Source organism: Poecilia reticulata, chromosome 20 (genome assembly GCF_904066995.2).
Source record: "Poecilia reticulata chromosome 20, P_reticulata-male-v2, whole genome shotgun sequence".
NCBI lineage: Eukaryota > Metazoa > Chordata > Actinopteri > Cyprinodontiformes > Poeciliidae > Poecilia > Poecilia reticulata.
Genome location: NC_088849.1, coordinates 8,971,094 through 8,993,169, shown reverse-complemented (window position 1 = coordinate 8,993,169; position 22,076 = coordinate 8,971,094). Strand labels below are relative to the sequence as shown.

The following is a 22,076-nucleotide window of genomic DNA, read 5'->3' as shown; positions in this document are numbered from 1 at the left end:
GATGTTCAAAAATGAGCCAAAAATATCCACAAAACTACCTGTCTTAAAGATATTTGATGTATTGCCTTTTGCTAACCGGGCAGAAAAACGAAGAACCTCTTAGCCTGACAAATGTTACCTTTTCTACTTTTGAATATAAAGACTGTATTCCTAAAAATATCACTCTAATACTCTAACGACATCTTCTTCTTCCATCTCAGGACCACTGGGTTTGGCGGATGAGAGACAACTCTGTGTTGCCGGGATTCCCCATGCTCATCAGCGTGTTCTGGAAGGGGCTGCCGTCAAAGATAGACGCCGTCTACGAGAACAGCGAGGGCAAGTTCGTCTTTTTCAAAGGTGAGCCATCGATCACTCACCAGCACCACTCATCTCTGCCTTCATCATGTAGCTCCTCACAGTTCCTCTCCGGTGGGGAGCTTTTCTCAGCAAGCCTCGATCCTAAACGTTGATGCAAATATTGTGTCTGTGTAATCCTGGTTTATGAGATCTCTCTTGTGTGTCATTTAGCTACAGTGAGATTTACCTCAAGATCTGTTTACATGGGAGAGTTGTGTTCGTTTTTTTTTTTCTATGCTTGTATACCCCTATGCTTCCAATATTCTGCAAGAATTTTCTATGAGCACTTACATTTGCAAGAAGAAAGACGCTTTTATCTGTTCTCAAATCGCTACAAGATTTTATTGCAAATCTGGAAAAGATTAAGAGATTGTTTAGTTTAGTTGGAATATTCAAACATAATCCTACACATCTGATTGTAAATAATGCATATGCTCTAGTGTTGCTTGTGGAAATAAACTGCATATTCAGTAAAAATCATCAACTGTAGCTAAAAAGGAAATCACTGTTGATTCCAAGAAGCTTTACTGCAAGCTACGTTTTAATAATGCATGATTTGAGAGGTTTTTTTGTGCTTGTGTGATTTTTTATTTTTTTACATATTTAAATGTAGACCAAGCAGTAAAAGAGCTTTGAAGCCAATTATGTCAAGAGCCACGACGACACTTGAAAGAAACGTCAAACAAACTTGGCAGTTTGTGTATTTGCACACACTTCACAGAAGAGAGGAAGAATAAAAAGAAATAAAGAGAGAAAGAAGGGTGGTGGTGTGATGCAAGGAGATGCAGGCAAGCCATTAAAGTTTGCTGGGATGAAAACTACAAATCTTCTCTCGGCGGAATTTCTATTTTCAACCCCAAACAATTCCTGGAAACGCAAGACTAAGCCTCACGCGTGTGCTGCAACCCCGGCAACTTGGATTTCACCGCCTTTTCCTTCACTCTGCGTACTATCCTGGACTGGATGGATTTAGTAAATATAAATTAACAGTATGCCATTTCTCATTTAAACTCATGCAACACACAATCTTATTCTGTCCACATTTTGGAGAATTCAGAAAAAAGAAAAGGGTAAAATGCAGTTCTCAAGTCTCATAAATTCTCCTCAAAAACCTTGAAAGACTGCAGAATAAGCATAAAAAAATCCTGAGCTATGTAGAACATTTATGTGACACTGCTGCTGAAGAATCATGACAAGTGCTATAACAATAAACCAAATATATTACCTTATAACTATGTTGGCAGATTTAGATATCCCTAAATTGATTGTAAAATAAGAAACAGTGTGACTGAGGGCTGAGGAAACGTCATCTAGTCCTCCGTGTTACCAAACTTTCACACCCACTGTGAGGACTTTTCACTCCAACTTCTACAATTGATGAGTCAAAGTAGTTTTATATCATTTATTCATAACCTGCTGAAAAGAAATGTGTCATCTGTGACTCTAATAAACTGCCATATAGGACACACATTACATTATAAATCCCCCAAAGTGGAGAGAGAGAACACCATCAGACTTATTTACACCCCTACATGTCTACCAGGCCATAAACCACTGTGAAGTACTTTGTATGAAATAAACACTGTGGCACGTATTAGTCACAGAGAACTTAGCATTTGTTCACGTTACTAAGGGCAGAGGCACATGTTGTGGTCATGACCAAGCTTTAGTTGGCTAATAATCATCCTGAAAGCACCAAATCACAACTGGTGCTTCCTCAGTTGCTTTTTTCCTACTTTATTTCTTGTAAAAACTAAGATTGGAAACTGTTAAACATTAGACAGCAGACACATTCAGAGTACTCTTCCCACTTCCTTGCATACCTGTACAAATGACAGTTCTTTCCCATTGGGATAAGAAGTGTTTTCTGATACATTTTAGCTGCTGTTTTTCAGCACTGCATAGAGCATAGAGGTTGTGTTTGCAATGAAAACATGAGATAAGAAGGAGCCTGTTTTCTTACAGTAGAACAAAACTGTATGTCAGCTTCGGTAATTAAACTTTAGCCAAAAACATTCCTAAGTCTAGGAAATAAAAGTCTATCCCTTCTCTGATTAATTTTTTCCTTCCCCACATTTGACTTGACATCAATATTTCGGTAGGTTTGCCATGCGCTTTCTTTTTTCGCCTCGATTAAATAGTACATTGAGATTTTCCCCAGAAAACATCCTTAAACTTTTCCGACTTCCTGTCTGCCTGTAGGCGATTGGTGAATAAATGTTTAATTATGCTTCCTTATAATAAACCCAATAAAAAACGAAAGAACTTTGTGGTTGTAATTCGGCAAAACATGGAACGACTCAAGGAGTGTTAATGACTTTGTAAGACATCTTCATTACGCATTACACTCTCCATTCAAAGCTAAGGTCAAGCAGAGGAAATTAGTCAGTGGCCTGACCGAGTCAACATAACATCAAAGCAGCCCTCACAACTTGGAAGACGAGTCTTGACTTCACTGTGGCTGATTCAAGTCAGCTCCCATTTTAAAAAAATGACCAAAACTAAGAAGGAAACTCATATTTCACCTTGAATTTATTGAGAGAGCGAAAAGGAATCTGGTATGTTTTGAGGAGGAGTGTTTGAATCAGCTTGAACTCATTTCTTTTGGGAGGTGAGGTGGGGGGAGACTCCATTAATCTCAGGGTGCGGTGTGTTCGTGTCAGAGGAAGCGTGACCCACAATAAGCGTAGAACCGTATGAGAAAAACACGAAATGACAGGAATTTCCTTTCCAATAAGAGTCTATTCTTCCCCGTTAATATTCAAGCAACACCCTGTCCTACATCTCCTTCCATTTAAACCCTCAAGTTTAGTTTTTCCAGGATGAATCCACATTTTTGTAGACTTTATAACAACAGTGAAAACGTTCTGAATATAAGCAGGATTTTTGCCTGACTTTCTGCATAATTAAGTAAAAATGCTCAGGCCATTTTAATGCTGAGCTTGCAGGAGTTTAGGATGTCCACTAATCTCACTCAGTCACTGGTGTTTATTCAGAAACTAGCCAGGGATAAAGATGCAATAACCTCAGCTTGCACACTCATATTTTTCTTTTGAACACACATTTCTGCTTTCTTTGGCTAAGGCGTGTTATGCCTTGAAATATTAATCAAATATTAATCAATATTAATCAAACAAACAACTGCTCAGCTGTCAGGACATGTGCGCATCGACCTAATTACTTCTCAAGAAGCAGGGCGAAGTGATAAAACGTGGAGGGGGGGAAAAAAATACAAAAGCATTCCATTTGGACTTCTCTTGACCTGAGATGAAACAAAACTGTGAGGAGAAAGACCAATAAATGTGCAAAGGGTTTCGATATTATCACATTTTTACTCCCAGTGTTGACAGGAATGTGCTTTTCTTTTTCTCTGGGAACATCCACCTCCCCCCACACGAGCCTCTTCCTGGCCCAGCCTTCAACTCCTCCAGTGGTACAGAAATGCATTTCCTGGGGTCACACTGGGTCAAAAATGTGCTGCTTAACCCAATTACTAAACAGGAAGGAGGGCAAAGTGTGGTGGAAAGAGGTGTTCGACCAACAGGGATGACAGCATAGTTGGTAGGATTGTGAAAGCAAAGCTATTTTACTCAAGATTCACATCCTTGTGTGGATAATCCAGAGTAGCACCTGTTATATATAGATCGGGTAAAAATCCAGACCCGAAAGAAAGAAAGAAATCACAAAGCAGCAGATCATTGCCTAAAGTTTGCTATGAAGCTTTCCCTGCTCTTGTCTGATCTCCGCCGCTGCCTGTCTGCCTCGTTTTAATTATTAATTCCTTCTGTTTGTTCCTGATACACAGGGAAGCAGTTCTGGGTATACAAGGACACAAAGTTGGAGCCTGACTACCCAAGGGACATCACCCAGTTTAGCCACGGCATGCCGTCCCAGAGCATCGAGGCGGCCGTGTGGTGGGAGGACGTGGCCAAGACCTATTTCTTCAAAGGAGACAGGTGGGGAACGTTGGAGAAAGCAGGAAAAAAAAAGGATCAAGAATAGATGTGTTTGTAAAGACGGAGAACATTCAAAACCGGCTTTGAAATGCATTCGAATGGAATAACTCTTTAACCCAACATGTGTTAGGACAATATTCCACCATCTGTTGTCAGTTTAAACTGTATATTTGCCAGCTTCTGCTTTGTCCTCCTGTGGCTCATCATTTGTTTCTGTTTAGGTACTGGCGCTACAACGAGGAGAAGAGAACCATGGACCCCGGCTATCCAAAGCCTATCTCGGTGTGGAAGGGGGTCCCCGCTTCACCACAGGGGGCCTTCGTCGACAAAGCCCATGGTATGATTTCCGTCATGCCCAATGCGGTTCGGTGGCAATAACAACACCAGTCATGTGCCAGGCGGCATCGATTCTGGCTGATCGCCGGCACATGGTGCATAGGAGCTAAACCAGGCTAGGATTGATTGAAATTTGCCCCAGTTACCCGCTGATTTTTTTTAGCTGGTGGCACTCTTCCATGAAACATCAGTAGAGCTAGACAGTGTTTGCACATGGCAAACAGTTTAACATAACTTTATCCCACAAAAAGCCTGCCTTTGTTTGTTGATGGCGTCGAAGGGAAATCGTTTCATAATCGGCCCACACTGCAGCGAGACCCGGTTGGAGCAGAGCTATGGAAAGTAGAAAGGACAAGATCCCCGCTGGGCAGTGGTTTGAGCCAACTGGCCCTCCTCAGCGGCATGGAGGTGGAATGTCTTCACTCTCACTGAGCTCACCTATAGGCCCGTAAAATAACCTTAGGAAAAAGGGGAACGCTTTTGCCGTGGACGTTATGCCAGGTGGGTTTGGTGTGTGGCATTGGCAGCGGCACAGTTGGAAAAAGCAGAGCAGGTGGTGTTGAAACCTCGGCCCATCTGCGGCGAGGATCTGTCGCCAGATCTTTGGCCGTGTGTGTGCGTGTGTGTGTGTCCTAGCGAGGTCATATAGGAGGTATCTATCGGAGCGTGAAGAATGGATTTGTATCCAGCAGACATATCCGTGTGCGTGTTTTTGCTCGTCTTTGTGCCGGCGTGCGTTTATTAGCCCGTCTGGCTGATTGCGGATACCGTGTGTCAAGGATCACGTTGACGCAGTTGACCCAGATAGGCATAATGTCTGTCCTGGAGCCATTGATAACATGAGTGAGGCAGCAGGCTTTCAGGGCTTGAGGGCATTGTTGACCTAACTGTAGTTTTGACCAGATTACATCTTGTATGAATACCAAACAGTGTTCATGTGAGATGCACTTGTGCAGCAGTGTCTAAGTCCAGTCCTATTTGGTAGCTACTGTCCTAGAACAAAGTGATTTTTTTTTTTGTTGAAAAAATTAGAATCATAATTTTTCGCAAACAGAGATAACAATTTCACAAATGAAAAACTGGCAGGGAATCTGTCAATACCTTGCAGTTTTTATGTTTGTCTAACTCTAAGATGGACCTAATAATAAAACACTGAAATTCTCGGTTAATGGGATTTCATGAATAAAATAATGGCTTCATAAATATTTTAAAGACCTTCTGTTCAGTGTAGCGCTATGGGGTTTAAGTATTTTTAGACACAGTTTTAAAAAATGAATTGAAAGCTTAGCACTACTAGGAAGCTACGTTGTTAATTGTAATAATTTTAGTGACAAATGGTTAGCCAGGAATGGTGTGCTCAGAAGTGTTTTCAAACTTTTTTGCATCTAAGCTGTACTTAAGATGTTCAAACAATAAATGTTCCTTGGATCTCAAACTGTGTCAAAAAACATCTTTGTCTCTATTTTTTTAGGTTTTTAGGTAGAAGCCACCAAATTCAGATCAGAAAGAATGAAATCCTTTAGTTATAGGAAGCTGTGACGCAAAACGTTAGCATTGTTGGTGGCTATTAGCTAGCTAGTCAAGATTTACTCAAAGTGCTTGTCTGTCATTTTGGCAATACTTCAATTTTATACTGAGAACCCACTCTTGTAAAAATCAGTCCCTTGCATATTGAGAAACGACTTGCTCGCTGGAAGCGTGGATTCAGCATTGCAAACTTTTGGCCGTGAAGTCAAACTGCAATCCACCAGTTTGACGGTATGAAGCTTGGTGTGTTATAAACAACCATCCTCCACTGTGAAGAGAGAAGCGCCGAGCCAAATGAGACATTTGGATTTTGAAGTGTGGCCAACATGGACTGACTGGCTTTGTTTACTTTGCCAAACTACAACTCTAGTTTCTCAAATTACAAAATCAAAGTTATTGTTTACAACTCCTCCTTCTGTTCGCTAGTTGGCCCAAAATTAGGTTGAATTTCGGGCCACTTAGCTGAGCAGGTGTTTTGAAATTCAACCGGAAAAATCAAGCCCTATGGGAGAAATCCCAGACGGAGCATTTTAGGACAATGAGAGTCGCTGAACCAAACGAGACGGCTGAGAACGCAAACTGAAACCGTTCTTCTTTTTGCTAGGCTAATTATTCACTAAACTAGCTGCTTACTGTAGTTCTGTACTCTATGTTTGGTTTGGTAAAAATGTACTTTATGTCTACCTTGTGGGTCAGACAATGACTGTCGGAGGCTGATTTGTGAAAAGTTTGGAGCTTCAGTTCCACTCAGGAAGTTTCAGCAGTTCAGCGGCCATTTTAACAGTGTTGCCGTGGTTAGCCTTGAATGTTGGGCAGACATTGTGCTGGTTAAATGAGACATGTTTGATGTTATATCTCCAGCTCTTCCTCTTTCTTTGCGCGTTTGATCATTTTGTCTCGCTCCGAAATGAATCTTTAAAAAGCTCACCCCATGCTTCTTCACTGCTTCACCAGGAACATCTCCATCTAACAAGCGATTAAATAAGCCCAGGCCCTTCCTTGCCTGAAATTTAGGCCATTTCTCCCCTCATCTTCCCCAAGAAATTGTGTGCATGAATAATAAATGGCCAAGCAAAAAGTGTAAAGGAGGCCAGGGAGAACGAGGAGAACTTCAAGTTTCAGCCACGCTTTTGGGCTTGGCTTTAATAAACAACAAACAAGCATTTTAGAGACTTGATTCAGTGTCAACCCAAAACCCAGAACCTTTCATCAAATGTTGATGCGTAACAGTAGCGATGTGGAAGTCTTGACATTTTCGACTCTAGATTATGCATTTTTTGATCACCAAAGGTAAAAAAGTAACATTTTATGCTGTGTTATGTGATTCTTCCTGAGGGTTCTGGCTTCAGCTTGACTGTATATTAGCATTTATGACCAACATAATTAAACCTGAGGGACAGTAAGGACCGCTCTACAAAGCAGGAGGCCTGACAGAAAACAAAGGTAGAACAGTGCACAATGTGTTGGAAACTGTTTTAGCCGTATGCTTTGTCAAGTCAAGAGTTTACCTTAGTTATAATTTATATATTTACAGAGAGTGAGGTAAGACTAAAGAACCACCGATCAGCTTTTTGTTGCCGTTTCTTGCAAAGCTTGCATTTCTATAGCAATTTTAGCCGATTCTGTTTCCTTTTGAAGAATTGTTTTTTTCAAGCCTCCCAGCTGTGAGCGGTCATCAATTGTTAATAAAGCTACCAGAGGCGACATCACTCCGCTGTGAGAGAGAGAGAGAGAGAGAGAGAGAGAGAGAGAGAGAGAGAGAGCAGTCAAATTCAACACAAAGCCAAGGACACTGTAGCGTTGACATTTTAAATTGTGTGTAGCATCCTACATTACAGGATGTAGGATGCTACATTTGCGAAAACATAGCATGTTCACACATAAAGACAGTTTCACTTTAAATTGCTAGCTACATCTTATTTTTTTCTTAAAAGTTCATGGATGTCCATGATATCTAAATCTGAGTGCACTTCCTGCAGTAATAACCTCCACACTGAAGAGTGTTTTTTTTTCTTCTTCCTCCACATGGAAGTATGTAAACATATGTTCACAGATCAGGAAAATAATCCGACTTTTGATTTCAGAAAAGCAACATGTTTTCAAATATGCAATCTGTGACCTCTTAGTAAATCCACTTGAGTTTTTCCTAAATCGAGCATGTAGTGTCAGCCATATTGTCTGCTTGTTTAGATGTTTTTAAAGAAGCAAGAAATGATGTATATCAGATTGATCTATTGGTGACTTGGCACTCATGTTTTTGATGCATTTTCTTTCCCCGTCAGGTTTCACCTACTTCTATAAAGGGAAGGAGTACTGGAAGTTCAACAACCAGTTACTGCGGGTGGAGCCGGGATACCCGCGCTCATTCGTCAAGGACTTCATGGGCTGCGACCGGATGCCCAGGGACCCCGGGCGCCAGCCGGCCGACGACGGCAACTCGGACGTGGTGATCGAGCTGGACAACGAGGCCAGCACGGTGAAGGCCATAGCCATCGTCATCCCGTGCGTGCTCGCGCTGTGCCTGCTGGTGCTGGTCTACACTGTGGTGCAGTTCAAAAGGAAGGGCACGCCGCGCCACATACTGTACTGCAAACGCTCCATGCAGGAATGGGTCTGAGCCGCTGAGAGAAGAGACTAATGGGAGCGAAGGGGGGGAGGGGCGAGGTGATGAGACACTTGGCGGGAGAAAATAAAAAAAAAAACAACAACAAACAAACAAACAAAAAAAATACGAAAACAGGACAACAGCTGTCACTTTTCCAAAAAAGGAAGGACAGCTGACTCTGGAGCGCTTTATTACAAACCACAGCCATGCCTCCCTCCGTCTCTCTGGCGGTCTGATTCTTTTGTTCAGACCTGTGGGAACGGCCAAGACACTCTGACTGCGATTCAGGAGATCCCAGAGCCTAACGCTGACTTTGTTAGCTAGCCCCCGGCCTTTTTAACAACACGGGGAGCAGGAGAGGGATCTGTGCCAGAACAGACCTTTGGTCCTCAGACGTTTAAAAAAAAAAAAAAAAGAAAAAGAAAAAAAAAGAGAAGATATAGAAGAACAAGAAAACGCTAGAGGGTCAGCATCACTTTGTATTTCTGAAACTTGACTTCCTACCCCGTCCCCCTTTCTTTTCTTTTTTTTTTTCCTGACCTATCTGCTTTCAGTCAGAGGGAGGACTTTTACGGCGGGACACTGCATTGTCATCTCTCATATCAGGTTGTTGGGGGGGGGAAAAACAGCTATTTTTTATTCTCTTGATGGCCCACTCAAATCCTCCCCCCCTTCAAGAACTTTACCACCTTACTACCGATCATCAAACGCCTTCCTTTGTTTTCCGTTTCTTAATTTGTAATTGAAGGAAAATAGGTTTAATCCGAGAATGGAAGTCCTCAGCCGTCCCTTTAACAAACTCCTGAGACCAAACTAAACCAAAACAAGTTAATTTCTTTCCAAAGAGGATCACATTTTTATTATTTTATTTTGCTTTCTTTTTGTTCTCATTTCCCTTCTCTGGATCTTTACAGCGATTGAGAGTCGGGGAGCTCTGACTGTTGTGGCAGTCTGTTTGAGACACAGGGGCCAAATTATTCTGCAATATTTTAACTCGCCTTAAATATAAAGCATACGACTCGTGCTTGGTTTTACTGTCCCTCGGTTCTTATCTGTTTTATTTTCTCTCTTCTTTTATGTGTATATTGCTTTTATTTTAAATTTCTTTCCCGTTTGTTTGTAAAGAAGCTGAAATAAGTGCTTCTCGTGATTGGTATTTTCTGGATTTTATTACACTACGCAGAATAATCGGCACTGGTTTGCTGAGCTATTCTGGACTACAATATACAGTAGGTTCAGCCTGTATTGCAAGTAACATATTGTATTGTTGGGAGGTTTTGGAGTAAAGCCACTATTTCTGTGTGTTAAGATATATGTTACTGGTTTTTTTTTTTCGGGATTTTTTTTTTCATTTGTTCCAAACAAAAACAGGCTGACCGGCAGCCTTGGTCTCACTGAATTTGTCTTTTGCTCATCCCTTTCAGTTTGATGAAGTGTTTCTTTCTAAGTGGTTGTTCTGTGAGGTCATGTGTGAACAGAAAACAACACGCACACACACACACACACACAAACAGAACAATTTAGAAAAAAGTTGACTGCCTTGTTTTATGAGAGCTCCCAGAATGCTTTTTTCTTTGCGTCTCGTAGCGTAGGACCCCGGTGAAGCGAGACAAGTCGAGATCAGTGCCTGTGTCAACGTGCATGCAAGCATTTACTGTACAAACGGCCGGTTCTGCTCCGTGTGGCTTCAGAACCCGTCGTCTTTGAAGGAACTTTTTCTCTTGCAAATGCTGTTATTTTTGTACCTTTTCAGTGTGTCCCAATTCCCATGCCTACCCCCCTTTTTCTAGGTACAATCATATAAAAAAAAAAAAAACGGGAAAAAAAATATTCAAGTGGTACCTTTTGGGATTTATTCAGGAAATCGGATGATCGGCAAGTCGAATTGGCCTCGGTAGTCGGCAAGCAGTCTTTGAATGTGTGTCCATTTTCATGCTCACATTCTGGTTTTTGTTTTTTTTTGTCTTCCTTTGTTTTTTCTGGTCCAGCTGGATGTATCACAACGGTTTCTTTGTGTAAGACTGTGGGACGTCTCGGGGGGGAAAAAAAAAAAAAAAGAAATCATGTTCTGACTGAATGAATAAACTGATCAATATATGATGAAAACTTGCCTCCAATCTTTCTGTTTGTGCAGCTGAGTAATCTGCTTTGAAGACAGGAAATCTGTTCATGTGGAGGAATGCACCGATCGCTCGGAATCGGACGATTTCCAGCTGATTAGCTTGACCTGCTACAAGGGGCATCCGGAAATCAACACTCTGGTTAGATTGCCTTCGGAAGTTACCCAATTGTAAAATGCAATCCGTCTGTCTCTTTAATACTTAAGAGGTTGGAGAATCAGCATCATGACGACCAAGAAAAAGGACAGCAGAAAAATTATCAGATGTTTTACAAATTAAATAGATTCTCAAGTATCATTTAAAAAAAATGGAAAAGGAAAGAGCATAGCACAACTGCAAGTCTAATCCAAACAGTTGGTTCAGATTGAGCCGTACGAATTTGTTAAAATAGCCCAGTCAAAGTTCAGACTTTAATCCAACTGGGTATAACTAGAGTAGATGGTGCTTCAAAAGTTCAATGGATTGAACGTTTGTTGTGCTTTTCCAGTCATACTGACCAGTAGGCTGGGAAGAGCCTTTGTGCATCGATATGTGGAAACTGTAACTGAACCAGAAAATTGCAAGACGACAACCGGAAACAAACTGTCCACCACAACGAAAACTGGGGCTCCTCCTCCCAACAGAGTGGTTAAGGATTGCAGCTTTGTCAGCGACAAACATTGTCTAAAGACAAATATCCGGAATGTGCAGCTCTGTTCACTCAAACCTGCAATAAAATCCTTGTTTCTGCTAAAGCATCAGTGGGATCACATTTAACTCTGCCCTCCATGAGCCCAGGCCTGCTGTAAATAAAGGCTGCTGGCTCGAACCGCCGCGAACGCGCCCAGCTCCAGAGATTAACTTCAGTCGGCACGAAAAAAAAAAGAAGTTTGATTCAGAGAATTGCGTTGCCGTCGGGCTCCGATAGTTCAGCGGCCCCTCTTTTGTTGCTGTGTGGCACCGTGTTTGAATTTGGAAGAGTGTGATGGAAAAATATAATAATAAATATAAAAAAAAACTTCACTCCAGATGTACGATCCCGGCGGTGCGGCAATGGCATTTATTTATTGTGGGCTGAATGTGAAACGGGAGCTGCAGAGTGTTAATTCTGGCTTTGCAGGGACACAGTTGACATACAGTTACTGACAACACAGTGCGTGAGGTCAAGCTACAGTTTAATGACTGTGGTCTGTGTGTGTGTGTGATGTGGAACCGCACTCTTAGGGATAACAGTTGATTGGGTCTCATCACAGCATTGTTCGGCAGTAAAATTGCCTATTTCTAACGTATTATGTGCTCAGCTATGTTTGGATTGCTGCTTTTTGTTGAGGATTTTCTCCATTGTGTGTCCTCTCTCCATCCCCGTGGCGGGTGTTCGTGTACTCATCACAGTCACCGTTTCCGGGCTCTCGTCGTGTAGCGTATGCAGCGAAGGCGCTCGCTCGGTGGGTGGCTTGCAGTCGAAGGAATATGAAGCTCTAAAATCTCCACTGGGATTCAAAATGAGTTTACGAATCTTTTCTCGCGTTTTGATCAAGCGAGAGTTTTTGCAATCATGTAGGCCTCCCAAAAAACACAGGCTGGCGAAAACTCTGCGCTCCCAGCTGCCATTGTGCTTCTCTCTGTGGTACCAAATTGACCGGCATTGGAGAGAGCTTTCTCTCTCTCTCTCTCTCTCCCTTTTTTTTTTTTTTTTTACAGTGCTGCTATTTTTGTCAGCATTCTTCCTCCTCTTCCTGCTGTCGTTGGCTCAGAGCTTGAATGATTAACACGGGACCATAAGTCATGCATTTTCATTTAACCTGACTCTTTACGGTGCTCTGCTCATTAAATGGACGCCCACCTATGTGTGTGTGTGCGTGCGTGCATATATATATATATATATATATATATATATATATATATATATATATATATATATATATATATATATATATATATATATATATATATATATATATATATATATATATATATATATATAGGGGGCTGCACAGTGGTGCAGTTGGTAGAGCTGTTGCCTTGCAGCAAGAAGGTTCTGGGTTCAATTCCCGGCCTGGGGTCTTTCTGCATGGAGTTTGCATGTTCTCCCTGTGCGTGCGTGGGTTTTCTCCGGGTACTCCGGTTTCCTCCCACAGTCCAAAAACATGACTGTCAGGTTAATTGGCCTCACCAAATTGCCCCTAGGTGCAAGTGTGTGTGTGTGTGTGTGCATGGTTGTGTGTCCTGTGTGTCTCTGTGTTGCCCTGCGACAGACTGGCGACCTGTCCAGGGTGTACCTCGCCTCTCGCCCGAAACGATAGCTGGAGATAGGCACCAGCAACCCTCCCGACCCCACTGAGGGACAAGGGTGCAAGAAAATGGATGGATGGATGGATATATATATAGGCTGAGAAGAGAGGTCCATAAAAGCTGCATTATTAGTTTCAAACACACTCGGTGTGTTTCTTTGATCTTCGTGCCATTCAGGAGACGTCTATAGAGTCCGGCCGGGCGCCATGTCCGTCCCTCAGAGGTCTTTCACCGTAAATACACAGCTCACATGTCCCAACGCAAAACTGTCTCATCAGAAATTGTGAAATAAAGATGCGTGGTAAAAAAAAATTAAAATAAAAAGTAAGAAATCTTAAAAGGACGAACCATAATCTTGCTTTGTTAGATGCACTCTTGATTCAATCAGTGCTCAGTGGATCCCAGAGGTTTGGGGCCCCACAAAATGTGCCACAGTTTGCATTTGTGCGCAGTGGAAAACCTTCTTTGCTCCACAACATAAGCTAATAATTCCTTATTGCCACTCTGTGGGGTACAGCCAATCAACGCCTTTGGCTGGCTGCTAGATTTTCAAACGTCAGCATGTGAAGTCGCATTGTGCCAACGTATTTCCTCTTCCCCAGCTGCATTTTATTTCAAGAAATCTTAAAATGCTTTATAAAAATAGGCGAGTTTTCCACAAATCACTTCGAGTCGCTTTCAGAAAAACCTGTGAAAATATTTTGAAAAAACGAAAAAGAATTTCAGATATGAAACAAATGTAGACCTGATTTTTATAAATTTACATTAGTTGGACCCTGGGACTGATGTTAGCAGCTAATTTAAGATGTGCCAAGACCAAAGTGTCCCACACAATACGGAAAAGTTGGGAATTTTATTTCCAGACTTTCTATCCAGTTTTCAAATAACGTCTCTCCTTTCTTGCTTCTCAAATACTTTCTGCTCTTTCTTCCGTTTGTTCTTCCTTCCTTCCAAGTGCACTTCTTCACTCCTTCCTTGATTCAATGTGTTCTTCCCTCTTTCTTTCCCATCATCCCCTTCTTCCATTTATCCAACCTGTACAGTTGCTGCACATTCGGTGATGGTAGCATCATATTAGGAACATTTCTTCAAGGTTAGGGAAGCTGCTCAGAGTTGAATGCTCCTGAAAAGACCTTTTAGCAGGACAATGACGCCTAAACATATAGATTAGATCAAAGCACGCTTGGCCCAGTCAAAGTTCAGATTTAGATCTACTGAAAAACTGTGGCAAGAGATGGAAATGTATGTGACTGTAACAAAAAAAAGAGACACGAGACAACCTGAAAAGATTCAAGGCGAATAGAGATTAACCGGCGCTGCTGGTTACCGACATTAACGACACGTGGCTTTTTGTACCGGAGTCCCTGTAGACGGCGGCCGAGCAGGTGAGACTTTGAGCCTCAAATCAAACGGTTTGATCATGTAAATTTGGAGGAAACACGCCGTTCTTCTGAAACCACCGTAGCCGTATCTTCGCTCTTCTCCGCCGATCGATTGAAGGCGTTTGAAACCTTCACGCGTCGCCGCCTCGCTCCTGCCAGTAGACCGTTGCTTTCATGATCCTGACACGCCGTCGTTCCCCGCAATCCCTACAGTCAAGCTTTTACGTTTAGTCTGACGGGGTGAGGGGGCAAAGGTTACGGGTAATCAAGGGGGAGCGCTTCAGCCTCCTCCACGCATCTGAACCAACCATACCTGGGATATAACATGCACTTTTCTGTCTGTCCAGCGTATTATATTCACCGTTTGATCGCATGCCAGGCTTTCATGTGGGTGCCTCCATTCAGAGCTTCACTCCTTCAAAGAGCAGGGGGGGGGATCCCTGCTGTGATTTTTCACTTTTTGAAAAATGAAACAGAAAAGTTAATGTCACCATATGAAGCGTGACAGATGAAAGTCATCTACCAATCTCCCTCATGTCCATTCAGAGGCAGAGAGAGTCTTCCCCCCATCTCTCTCTCCCCGTCTCTCCATAGACCATCTTCGTATCTGTGAGCGGAAAAATAACCTCTAAAGGTGCCGGAGACGTTCCAGCACAGCGCCGTCGAGTGAAAGAGTCAATGACTCCTCTCCGCCTGCAATGCGCCGGGCTGTTACATGTACAGCGAAATCACGCCGCTTCAGACCGCGGCTTGTTTTTTTTTTTGTTTTGTTTTTTTTCACCAGACGAGCCAATAATCTGCTTTCCGATCTCGATAATTTTCGTTGTCGGTTCCAAATGTTGTTTCGTGTGTCGGAGAACTCCGCTAAGAAAAACACCTGCAGGCATTACGAAAACATACCCAGGCCAGACTGTACATTCCCCAGACAGTGAAATGAGACGCATTACGCTTTTGTTGAAAGAATCCCAACATTGTTTTGACAGAATTATTATTTTTTTGTTGTAGTTGGTGACATTTTTGTTCAGCCTCCCCACCAGGCTCCTTCTAGTCGTTTTTATTTTTTCCACCGTTCTCCAGCTGTCTCCTGCTCTGCTGTGTTAGATACCGCGTTCGCGTCATTAACTTCAATGGTATGGGGCTAATGGACTGACTCACAAAAGGAAATTGGTTTAGCTAAGAAAAGAGCTAAACGAAGTAAGGGAATAATTCTTTACTGTACTTTCTCCTGCGCCCTTGTGCTGTTTGTTTTCCTAAACTACAGCCCTGTTGGCATTTAGGGCATCTCAGTAAAGGAAGAGTGAAAATTAAAACTCATCAAACTTACGACAACCCTGTGGTTTAACTTACTTTCCCAACTGAAGATCATTTCAGGCATTCAGGCAGCAGTTTAGAGATTTTAGCTGTTTGTTTAGACAACCTTCAAAGCTAACCTTCAAACACTGATTGTACGAGTAGAAAACACTTCATCGCTATAACGTTAATGCAAACACTTCTCGCACTCGCGCATTTTAACGCATGTGTTCAATACGCTGCAAAAGATCAGCTGCGTTTTTCTCTGCCTTGCTGAAGTACGACGTTGCTAAACGAAGAACCGTACAGCAGCATCCTCTTCGTGAGGCGACTAGAAGTGGTTGTTCAATACCTAATAGACTCATAGAGCTCAGATGAATTATACCCTCGCCCTCTCTTCACCTTCTGAACAAATTGAGGTTCTATTTTCCTTCGCCGCACGAAGGGTCAGCAGTTCAAACTTTGTAGTGGGCGTCTGGAGAAAACCTCCAGGAGGTTCCTTGTCTTTAGACATTATCCAAGCCGAAGTCTCAAGTGGCCTCTGCAGCCATGCAGCTAAAATTCACACGAAACAACATCACAAAAAAAAAAAAGAAGCCCCTGCTGCTGAAACTGAACTCACGGCTAAGGTCAGCTAAAGGGGCTTTACTTGCAGCTGCTGTCGGATAAAATTTTCCGAAATGTCAAGTTAGCGATGGCTTCGGAAAAGTGGATCTGACCTTCTACTAACCTCCTTAACCAAAGTGCTTTTGCACTTTTTTGGGGGGGCCATTTTAAAGGACTTCATATTTCCCAAAGGTAACAAAAGAAACATGTAATATTTAAAAGCAGAATACCAGAAAAGTACCTTATGAGGCCATATGAGCTCATACCTTGTAATGTTTGTTTTAGCTGATGCTACAAACATTAGCTAAGTGGCAAACCCACTGACCCACGGTGCACCATTCTGAAAGAATAAACTTCAAAATGTATAGGAGACCCGATTAGCTTCACAAGTAGCTGAAGGGATCCAGATATGACACTATGATCAATCCCAGCCTAAGAATCATCATTCAAAAGGCGAAGTTGCTGAAACCAAATTCACAACCAGGTGCTTTACTTTCAGCAGCTCTCAGATAAAAATTTTCCCAAATGTCACATTTGCAAGGCTTCAGGAGAAATAGATTTGACCTTCTGCTGATTTCAAATGCGAGTCTCCTCACACTTTTAAATGTTTTAAAGGGGCTTCATATTTGTCAGAGGCTCTAAAAGTCAAAAATAATGAAGAGCAAAAACACAGTACTTTTAAAAAACATATCTTCTTGTAAGGTCTGCTTTAGCCAACGCAACAAACCTAGCTAGAATAAACCTAGCTAGCATAACTTACATCGTTTAAAGCTAACAGCGGGAGTCTCGATTCATTTTGAAAGCAGAGCTTAGTGCATTTTAAATGTAAAATTTTCATTATTTCCTTGAACAAAAGTTAGCATCTACATACAAACTTATGTAGATGACTTTGTAATCTTATTCTTGTTTCTCTGTTTAAATTGTGTTGTTTGTCTTGACCTGTTCTATTGTGGCAGGTTTGTTGCCAATTTGGTACAAGAGCAGTAAGAGTTCAGACGCCAGACATGGATATCAGAGCCTAAAAACAAAACAAAGTTAAACAATTAAAGTCACCAAAAGAAGAACCTGGAACTGATGCTGTTTTTTTTGTTGTTGTTTTTTTTTTGTTCGCCCGTTTTGACGATTTGCTTACGAAACACAGAATAGTGAGCCTGCTGCTGAAAGGAATGAAACTACAGCTAACATTCATCCGTTGTGTGCCAGCACTCCAGTCTATCCAGTCAATCAAACTCCAGCCGGAATAATGAAACCGTGTTAGCAGACAGGTATGCAGGGGCCACGTCGGCGCTGCAGCAGATAGCATCTCTGCGTGCGGAGCTGCAGTCCCAGATGACTTGTCGTGCGTGGCTTCAACCCTCGGCTGTCCTCTCTGCCTATGCATGACTCTCATTAGCGAGGCAAACACATTATCCACGCCGGCCTCTATATAGACACAAGGAAGGACGAGATGGAAAACAGGAAGTAATGACCCGCAGTGTCCAGGTAAAATTAGCTCCATTAATCACACCATTGATTAGGTCAGCCTGCAAAATGCGTTTGGCCCTCCCAGCCGCCCCCTCGTCTCCTTCACAGCAGGCCCTTGTGAAGTTCGGGATAACCAACATGGCTCTCCAGCTAACTATAAATGATATGTTTGGATTGTGACAGAATAGTCTTAGTTCACCCAGAGGCTCTTTTTCTCATGCTGTTTGTGGGGTTTTTTTGTTGTTTTTTTCCCCCCCAGTCTTCAGAGAAATAATCAATATCTGTCTCCTTGTAGATTAAGAAGAATTGGGCTTGAAAATTTCCTCCATCCCCTGCTCCTTCAGGGAAGGGAGACTCAGAAGCAATTTGCCTGGAAACTTTTAAGACCTCGCTCTCTGCATCAACCATCTTTGTTCTCCCCTCCCTCCCTTCCCGCCTGTAGATTTTCTCTTGGCTTCTTGACCCAGACATTATGCGCTTTTCTTATTTTTCTTTTGTTTTTTTTTTTGGGAGGCCACATACCAGGGAGCGTTCCCTTTGACTGTTATCCACCTCCCTGAAAAATGTATGAGATGTTCGATGTGGATAAGCTAATAAGTCATCGCTATGCATCGGCTGTCAACCACGAAGAAAAGTCAACTATTTTCCGAGTCTGTAAAAGATGGCGGCCTCGTAACCGCACACGTACAACATTTTTTTAGAAATGTAGGTCAGTTTAATGTTAGCCATTGTGAAAATTAAAGTAGCAGTGCAAAAAAAACAACAAAAAAAAAGTTTGGTTTTTCTTTCACATATGAAAACCTTCAGCTAATTCCTGATTTTCCTAAAGACATTCTGATGATCTTCTTTTAACGGACCAAGCAACAGAGCCTCTGTGTCTTCCGCGGTAAATTTCTCGAAAGGTTGTTAAGCGAGACAATAACGCCAGACTTTACTGTCTGCGAGAAATGACTTAGGCCGTGGAGGAAATGTAGAAGGAGACATTTCACTTTAAAGGTTCTCTCTGCCATTATGTCAGGTTTTATAGCTGACTCGCGACAAAACAAAGCTCTTGATTCCCTTTCAGAGCTGGATAATGTGAGAAGCCGACAAGAGAAAGGATCTGCTAAAGAGACGTCGACAATGAATGACTCAATTTTACCTTCACTGACCTATAGATTTCTGACATGTTATCAGTTTTTTTAATGCAGGCAGTCTCTGAAAATCTCCAAATCCATCAACAGCAACACAAAGAAAAAAGGTCTCCAGCAATAACTGGTTCTGCAGTGAGTGGGTAAATGGGCAGAATGCATTCTTAGATGGTGGAAGGTTATGGATTCCGTGGTTGATACGCTACTTTGATGTCGCATGTAGGACTGGTGTACCGCTGGTTTGACACGACGGTCCCTGTGTTTAAGAAAGGCTGGTGCAAATTATATATTCCAACTATAAAGGAACGCCACATCTCAGCCTCTGAACGCTCGTACTTGAGAAAAAAAAAAAAGTCTTTGACGTTCTGTAGAACCTCAGCTCCAGCTGGAGCAGTGGGGCTTTCAGTCTGTCTGCGGAACAGGAGGCCAAATCTTTACCCTCGTAGACGAAGTTTAATCAACCAGCCCAAGTTTTTTTTTTTTTTTTTTTTCTTGGGGAGGTAGTACACCTTTGCATTAAACGTGTCATTATTTACCAAGTGACACTTCATGACAACAGTCATAATCATTCATGAACTGATGTTCTATCATCTTTTACAACAGTATTATTTCAGTCTTACTTATCCATACCCCTTCAAATAAAGTCTTACCAAATTTTTTTAAGTCGTTGTTGAAAGTAAAACTGTGAATGTTGAAAGGACGTTGGTCCAATTGCTTAAACTAATGAGACTTATCTTTCAAAAGGTGAAATCAAAAGAAATTCCAAGACTTAATGTTCCTCAGAAAGTTCTTCATTTCTTTACATTTAGACTCACGTCAGAGAAGTTTATATGTACGTCAACGTACATGGCAAAATAAAATAAAACAGAGGGATAGCGGCGTAGAGAATAAATATACTTCTATTTGCTTGTCATGTCCTTGTTTCAATGCTGTTCCAAGTTATTTTCTTTCTACAAGTGTCTGTAGTGGTTCCTAATGAGAGAAAATGTCCAATTTTAGACCAACCTGATAAACTGACATATTATTAACTAATATACAGGTATGTTAAGCAATTTATATATCGAAAGGAAAATCACTTATTCACACATTCCTGTGGCCAATATATCACATTTTCCCTTGTGAATTCCCTGTTTTCCACCCAGATAGAGGGAACACGCAGCTACAGATTCAAAGCAGACTGTTTATAACTGATTTTACTGAAATGCATATTGCGCTGGGTAGAGTGGCTCTTTTGCTTTGATTGCCGAGATGTTCATTTTGACCTTTACTCTTGCAGACACATGAGCAGCATGAGAATGAGCCAAATGAACAGCAAATAAACAAATAAATGAAACAAGTTCATTATTTCCTGCACTGATTCCACAGCTCAATGAGACACAGACGGAGCAGGAGACGTAGGCGCAAGGTTGACTATTTCAGGGAATCACCCAAAATGTTAAAAGCCGCATCCCAGGTGTTTGGCTGTCGTTTCTTTGTCTCTTTTGCTTTTTTCGTAATTATTTCCGGTGAGTGCAAGCCTGGGTTTTCCACTGGTGCGGGGAAAGTCAGTTGCATGTCCACCTGCTGGCATCGCTGTCCTGTTTGCTTGTGCGAGATTTTCTCTCGAGTCCTGCTGCGATGAAAACAAGAGGTGGCTCCTTCTGCACAACCGCGCTGGATCCCTGTTTGTTTCAAATGACAAGCTTCCCCCCTTGCTGAGCTCAGCAGATTTCGCCCCTCAAATCTCAGGCAATTAGGATAAGATCTGTGGGATTTTATGAGCCTCGGTCCAACGGAGCCGCAATCTTCCCTATCTAACGCAAACAGCTTAACTTCCCAAGTAGACATGAGACTGGAGGGAATACGTAAGGAAAGGAGGTGTTCGAACGGGACGACGGCGGAAAGAGAGACACGAAAGGACTGTGGGAAAGTGAGGGAGCGCCAGAAAGCAGTCAGCCGCGTGTGAATCCAGGCTTTGGCCGTCAAACGCAAAGTGCATGTTACGCATGTTCCACTGTATGGTCACAAAGCAGCTGACCAGGAGCAACGATGAGCAGAGCTACGTGGTGTTCTGATTAGGGGATGTATGGTCAGTGGCCTGAAAAATGCTTCCAAGTGTGCGCTTGTGTGTGAGTGTGACTCAGTCACATCCCAAGGCAATGTCGATTGTTTGCCAGTGTATGTTTTTTGTCCGTCCTGGAGCACAGAGTATAACTGGGTTATTTACTCTGGGCCTTTCCAATTTATATCTCTCTGCTCGGTGGTGATTGCGGACTCTGGAGGGAAAAATTCTCTCCCCGTTATCGTTTTATGCACCTGGACGCGTGTGGATTGCGTTGACATTTTGAGACATTGCCGTGGACTAAAGTTTGACATCCATCGGGGAGACCTTTTAAAGGGCCAGGAAACCGCCTGAGCTTTCTCGCTCCTCATCTGTACGTGCCAAGGCAGCATAAAGGCCAACTCTAAACCGGCTCAACCTGCAGACCATGTATCACATGCGTTAGCTCCAACGATGGGCTAAAACACACTAAAACACTGCATAAGTGTATAAGTCTGACCCTTGAAATGTTACCCAGGTTTTGCCAGCGAAGGACGTCGTCTGGTAAATGAAGTAATAGCTATTTTGGAAAGAGGGGATTATGGGTAGAGTGATTTGTAAGCGCTGTAAAAAGATACCGCAACTGGATAAACGTTAGCTGCTAATGATACTAAAGTTTGTATCTACTTCATAGCGTCATCTTGACTAAATGAAGCCCTCAAAGTTCAGCGACTCGGTTGAAAATCTACAACACATATTATGATCGAAGTCCAAGTTTTGTCTTATTCCTGTAACCTAAAAAAAAAAAAGACCAAATACGTTGTAAACCGTTTTCTGGAGCAGCAATAACAAATGCTGTGTCTTCAATTCCACAAAGTTTGACAGAAAAAGCCATCGACGTTAAGAAGAAAATCTCCCTCAGTGACGTGAGTGTGATGAAAGGGTCAGCACTCATCCATGTTCAGTCGTTTTAGCGCCGTAATTGATGCTGAATTCAACTCCGAGGCTAATTGTGAAGCATTAAGGGTCA

General features: G+C 42.3%; 1 protein-coding gene across 2 annotated transcripts in view; it reads left to right on the top strand.

Moving 5' to 3' along the window:
• The window catches only part of mmp16a (matrix metallopeptidase 16a (membrane-inserted)), an 80,377-nt gene extending 69,508 nt beyond the window's left edge, over positions 1-10,869 (top strand). For both annotated transcript variants that reach the window (XM_008438394.3, XM_008438393.3), the window contains 4 exons: positions 201-339; positions 4,145-4,295; positions 4,517-4,632; positions 8,441-10,869. In XM_008438394.3, coding sequence (XP_008436616.1) covers positions 201-339; positions 4,145-4,295; positions 4,517-4,632; positions 8,441-8,775 — 741 coding nt within the window. In that variant the 3' untranslated portion in view covers positions 8,776-10,869. The remainder of the gene's footprint in view (positions 1-200; positions 340-4,144; positions 4,296-4,516; positions 4,633-8,440) is intronic.
• The last annotated feature ends 11,207 nt before the right edge of the window (positions 10,870-22,076 follow it).